The following is a 6,426-nucleotide window of genomic DNA, read 5'->3' as shown; positions in this document are numbered from 1 at the left end:
GTTTAACCATGACGATGAAATTCTTCGAAAAATAAAATTTTACCTTATTTTTTTTTGGATTAATGAAAATTCCAAGAATTATTAAATACTCTCGCTACCATGCATGTATAATCGTGAATATCCAAGGTTATTAGAAGTGGTGGTTCCACTATAATAGTAATATAAAATTGTACACTCACCTCACTTAGTTCTCCGGCAGTTTGTTTCTTTATACATCATATTTGGAGAAGATACAATTCAATCTATAGGTGTACACTGTATATAACACACCTTATTACTGACTTCCTTGAACCTGGATGTACAGGGTCAAGGAAAACAAAGAAATTAGCATAATTTTCTCTTAGGAGAAGATGTTGAACCTAAACCAAAAAGAACACAAATAACAAACTCGACAATGTAAATTGATGAGATTAAGTAAATCATTTTATGAAGTGAACTAATTCTGAGGACATAATCAGCTCAGATCCTATTACTTCTTCATGGTAGGTGACGTAAAGTTCCCGCCCAACCGTTTGACGGCGTTAGTGGCTATCGCATCTCCTTTTCCACAGCCTGTAGTACACATCCCCATCTAGACCTTGTTCTTGTTCTGGTGTTTAATATCTGCATACTGCAACACTGTCGTTTTGTCATTTCACGTGACTTCACATTGAAGTTATGCATTCACTTGGCCGGTTATACTTCATCGCACGCAAAAACTTCAACCGTTACCATGGATATGGGCCAGGGCTGGTGAATATCGTTGTCAAGATCCTTAGGCTGCATATTGCAAATTAAAGCTAATGGCGTACAAGAGCATATGGATTAGGTATGCACTATATGCTTTTCTAGGAAATTTAAAATAAACAGACAACGATGGAGTTCATAAATTTCCTAATGATTACTTACGATGACACTGTCCTCTCAAAAAGCGCTGAAATACCACAACAAATGGTTACAAACGATCGAAATCGCACGCAACCCATTACAAGCACATTCACAGTACAGACCTCCAGTTATCAGATCGGAAATGTCCTGTTAACATGGGTCAACTTAAAACACAACTTGCCAAGTCCGGGTGATACTAATATGGTGGCGAGCATACTTACATATTTTCATTAGGCACTAGAAACGACTTTTTTGAAGATTGTGAGTCATTACGCCAAACAAGTGTACAATTGCTCAGTGTACAGAGAAGAATTTAATTCTACATATTCCACTTCACAAGTGAGTACAAATAAAGTATTCAAATGAAAACAGTAAGTAACAAGCATATTTCACCCATTCTCTTTGCCTAACTGTACGTACGACGTTCGGCATAGGCGTAACTTGACGGAAACAAGTTATTGGTACTTTTGTTAACCTTCTGGGACCTGATGAGAAAATTAATAAAGAGTAATTATTGTAATTTCGCACATGTAACAAGTATTTAGCAAACATTCTAAGCCGCCGTAAGTCGAACAAATATGCCGATAAGAAACAATGAAAGTATTTTCTCCAATTCAAAGCAAGTAATTTTATAGTATAAAAAGTTTGTAAAAGTTTGTTTTACAAGAAATGACACCGGCCCCCGTGGCGGAATGGTTAGCACAACACGCTACGTGGCAGAAATGCGAAGAAAATTAAACCAAATCAAATCAAAATCAAAATGACGTAAAGTCGACATCAACATACAATCATTGACAAACATACGTACTTGTCTCTCTTAGTTACTCATACATTCTAGAAAGTACTAAAATACGCAACTTAGGCCATTAAGAATGTTTAGAAACAACTCTTTCTAGACATATTTTCACTTAGGGTATTTCATGTAACTTGAATACCTTTGTAGGTCAATATCTACAGTGAAGATGGTGGAGTTATGAAATACCGTAGATAAATAAATAAATAAATAACACAATGTCTTAACCAGGATTTGAACTTAGTGTCCTCAACTTCGTAGCACTCTTCGCTAGTTACAATCGACCAGGAAAACTGGATGAAGAATGAAAGTAATAATAATAGGTGACAAGAATAGATTGAAATACAGGGAGAATTTCTAATACTAAGTATCATAAACAGACGAAGATGTATGAAGTAGAAATTATAAAAATTAGTGCACTGAAGTGACAGAGAAGAAGCTTATCTGGAAAAGAAACTGAGAAACGCCAAATATTGGAAGGTAATGTGAATGGGACTGAAGACGTTCAAACTGAGAATCAGTTGTGTGTTTAGAGAAATACAAATCTACGTAGATATTATTTACAACGTAGTTTTTGCAATGTGTAGGATACGCCCATCGAAATATGAAAATTTATGCATTACTATCATGAAACTTGCTACGTGATTATCTAAAAAAATGTCTAGTATATATATATATATGTAATTTTGAAATATATCTAATGTTCAAAATTAAGTTGAAGAAATGAAGAAATTGTTACCAACTAGTTTGAAAACGTTATGAGATTTAGAAAATAGAAGAATCATTGCAATTACATTCAATGTGTTGGGCACTTAACGAGTGAACAATAGTTATTCCGGGGGCCTGTGCTTCCCGGCCTCGTTGTTATCGGCGCCCATAATTGTTATACATTTAACAGAAAAATTAGCAAATAAATTTCCATCACAATGTTTTGTAGTCCAAGTTTATTTAATAATGCAGGTATTACATTTCTTGTTCTGGAAAAGGAATGTAGGATGTGAAGCAATCATATGTCAGTTTGAGAACTTAATGCATAATATTTAATTTTACAGGAAGCTTTAGGCTAAGAATGTATTTGGAAGGAGCGCTCAAATCTCCCTCAGGTCTCGTCGCCAACAGCTCGATGTTCATTGGAGGAGTCTCTGGTTTGCGAGTCGCAGGGTCGATTGGTTCCCTCAAGTGCGCTGTGTTCTCAGAGTAAGACGTAGATTTTGTGCACAATGTCTCTTCTGAAGGTGTCCTGCAGCACTCACGAGGGCAGATACGTCTCGAAGGGTGAGCAGAAAGCGCACATAAGTTGCAAGAAGCTCCTGCATTCCGAGAATGGATCTTGCACGTTTGGCATTCTGACGGTCTCGACTGCCTGCAGTGGCTTAGGATGCGACCTAAGTTAGCACAGTTTTTGCAGTCGGCGAATAGTTTGCTGCTATGCAAGGAAGGATGAAGTAAATGTGAGCACATTGCACACAGTGGGAGATTATGCAATCCTTCAGCATCTGGGAAGATAGTTTCATGAGTGCAAATTGATGGATTAGCAAGCGCAGCTTCACAGGGAATCCCAGAATAGGTTCGAGTGTCCAAACAACTTGCGTGGAAGGCAAGAGAATCTTCGCCAACGAGAAAGTCTTGCTGAATCTCGTCACACGATGTGCAAAGCGAAGGCAGAGGCGGATTCACTGTGAATGACTCGGTATCTGCTTCTTCGCTCTGAATTGTGGGATTTTGATTCGAAGCGAAGCTCTTGCACAGCGAGATGAAAGACTTGACGGCCTTCATGTCAAGTTTGGATTTCGTGTCCTTATTTAGTGCTGTATTTTCTGAGTCGTGAACTTGTATTAGAGGAGAGTTGTTATTCCTATTATCTGTGGACAAAGATCGTTTTACATAACACTTCGATAGCTGAGAATGCACTGGACAAGAATCTGTATTTTTGGGCAACGTGGATTCTTCAGAAGTTATCTTGTATTCTGTATTTTCTTTCTCTAATGACGAGTGTGCGGCTGAGATCGAAAGCCTTGCGAAACTAGTGACCTTTTTATTAGTAGACTCTGCGGTTTCTTGGACGCTCGCCTGTGGTCTTGAATCCTCCGAAGTGATATAACCTGTATGACATGAAGCTGTGAGTCTGTTGGATTCGCTCTTCTTCTCGTCTTGTGTTCCAGACGTTGGTGGTAATGGATTCTTAATAAAGTGCTTGAATGGCTTTCGGTGCTCGCCTCTCTTCTTCAACCTTGACGAGATGTCTGGATCGGAGGAACCTGTACTGCACAAGAAAGCAAAATCGGCCGACGTGATGCACAAAGTAGCTGTGAGTTCATTTTTGTCTTTGATGGGAAAGTTTGTGGGCGTGATATCCGGTGTTCCTGTAACCGTGAAGGTCAGCTGCCCATTAGCAAGGTCAAGGCTGGCTGAAGGCTTTGCATCAGGGGAGCCAAGACTAAGAGAAGTTTTAGCTTGCGTCGCTGGTTCTACAGTTTCATTTCCATCACTAACTTTTTCTTTGTTGATTACGCTGAAGGCCGAACGGTAAACTTGACTCCTAGCCACACCATGCAGCTTGGGTTCTCTTGCCATTATGCCTGATGAACTCCCAGGCACTCCAAAGGGATCTCCTTCATTTAGCATTTAGGGTCAAAGATACTGAGGAAGACAGAACCAACTAGAGCCTTCTACCTGTAGTCCTAATGGTGAATGAGAATCTCTCATGAATCAAAACCGACAAATAGGTTGCCAGGTGGTCCATATGGTAATTTAGCGTGTGTTGATCTAACTGGGTTTCATACTGAGATTTTTACCTGAAATTATTACAAAACTCTAAATTACTAATCCGAATAGACATACGATATGCGTAATATACTAATTTGAATACTTATGATGTGTTGAATATATTGTATGTAATGCGTAGTTCTGAGAAATTGATTATGCTTGTTCGAGAAATAAAATTTATATGAAATATAACCATGTATGATTTGAAGTAATTGTTTTGCTCTTTCAAAGTTGTATTGATTATATACGTATGTTGATGTTTAAATTTCATCAAGAAATAAATTCGTCATATTTAATGTACGTACCTACATGCAAATAATTTATTCTTTCTAATTTTGCTTTGTTAATTTTAAATAAGTTTTCGTCAATGATAATAGATACTACGATTCAGTCAACTCCTGGTTACGTCAACTACTGTAATACCAGGTATATTAAATACAGATGTTTACAGTAAGCTTCAAAGTAAAACTTCGAATTTTTCACGACGTAAGTTAGTACAATTACAGGGTGATGCTTTTGTGGCTTCTACTATGCACTTTCCTACTGTTGTATTCATTGGCAGATTTAGTCGGGAGGGGTACAGGGGCACGTGCCTCTCCCAAAAGGGATTATTAGGTGTTATAAAAAGTGTTGATAATGTATTGCAACAACAACAAAAAAAAAACCGAGTACTCCTTTCCCAAATAACAAAAAAAAATACATCAAGGTTTAGCACAAAAATATTATTCGGAACTATATTTACTGTGCACTTAAATAAGTCGACACCGGAAATGGAATCCGGGGCTTGGTTATAAATAAGGATGGGCATTCGGATCAGAATCCAAATTACCCGAAGCCAAAATTGTCAGGATCAGATTAGAATCCTCTATTCCAATCGCGAATCTTCAATGATTCGGATTCGCCAATCCCCAGAGGTGGTTGCCAGCTTTGGCTGCACGTCGCTTCACCCTTGCAACGCCGAATGGAGAATGGCCCGTCCGTCAACCTCCGAATTCCGAGGCAAGAAGCAACACATTCTCCGGTTAGACCGTTTGGTCTGTCACGCCACTGTCGCAAAAGCCTTTCCTGTCAGTGAAATTCGAACAAAAGGCATTTATGTTAGAGGTAAGACAGCATGGAGTGTACGAGATAAATTAAATCTTTTGAAGTTTTCTTCTTGAACGAGCTGTGTCTGAACTGAATATTAGAAAGATTGATTGATTTGTTGTTTTAAGTCCACTTCATGCACAGAAAGGCTAATCGGCACTGGACCTACAGTTTAAAGTGAGATCCGAAACACTATGTGCCCCCACCGGGTATCGCACCCGGGACCAAATAGTAAAAAGATAATGAGGAACAGTTGTGCAAGATATTCACTCATCTGGTGGATTAAGTATAAAAGTCTCCCAAAGAATGGGGATAATCATCGACATCTTCATCACCATAATAATGATGTGGTCTAGTCGGTTGGGTGTCTGACTACCACGCGGGAGACCAGAGTTCGATTTCCGGGACATTTTTCCTGCCTTGTCCTCGCATAAAGTGACTCCGAGGCTCTCTGTCCTTAAATCAATGGGTACCTGGGGCAACCCTGGGGGTAAAGGCGGCCGAAGCGTGGTGCTCATCACATCACCTCCAAATAACCGAGATCGATAATATGTGGGACCCTACCCCCCACGCCCGCATTCCCTAAATGTTCCTTCATGGCACGGTGCTATATGCACGGGGAACTTTACCTTACCTTACAATGATAATAATAATGATCATAAACTTGGGATATAACCGTTTCATTTTTAATAAAAGTTTGTACCATAATCATAACGATTTTCATAATTGTTGCTCCAAATTTGGAGGGAGCGAGGAAGGCACCTTCAGTTGTCCCCACACAATGGCCTTTTAATGCTAAATCTTGTCTACAAGAAAAAGTAGACTGTCCTTTGCTACTGCTCCTCGATGCAGCACCACAAATCTTGCCACTATCCGGTGGCACGAGACATTTCCATGACGTTTTAATCCACAAT

The 6,426-nt window shown here is 39.2% G+C and overlaps 1 protein-coding gene across 1 annotated transcript in view; it reads right to left on the bottom strand.

Annotated features, from left to right (window-relative positions):
• Positions 1-4,426: 4,426 nt before the first annotated feature.
• Positions 4,427-6,426, bottom strand: part of LOC145985631 (uncharacterized) — a 3,459-nt gene continuing 1,459 nt past the window's right edge. The window contains 1 exon segment of the mRNA XM_083119701.1: positions 4,427-4,455. Coding sequence (XP_082975827.1) covers positions 4,427-4,455 — 29 coding nt within the window.

Source organism: Lepisma saccharinum, chromosome 3, assembly GCF_977018435.1.
Source record: "Lepisma saccharinum chromosome 3, izLepSacc3.1, whole genome shotgun sequence".
Lineage (NCBI taxonomy): Eukaryota > Metazoa > Arthropoda > Insecta > Zygentoma > Lepismatidae > Lepisma > Lepisma saccharinum.
The sequence above is the reverse complement of the archived record's forward strand: the minus strand, read 5'-3'. Positions and strand labels throughout refer to the sequence as shown.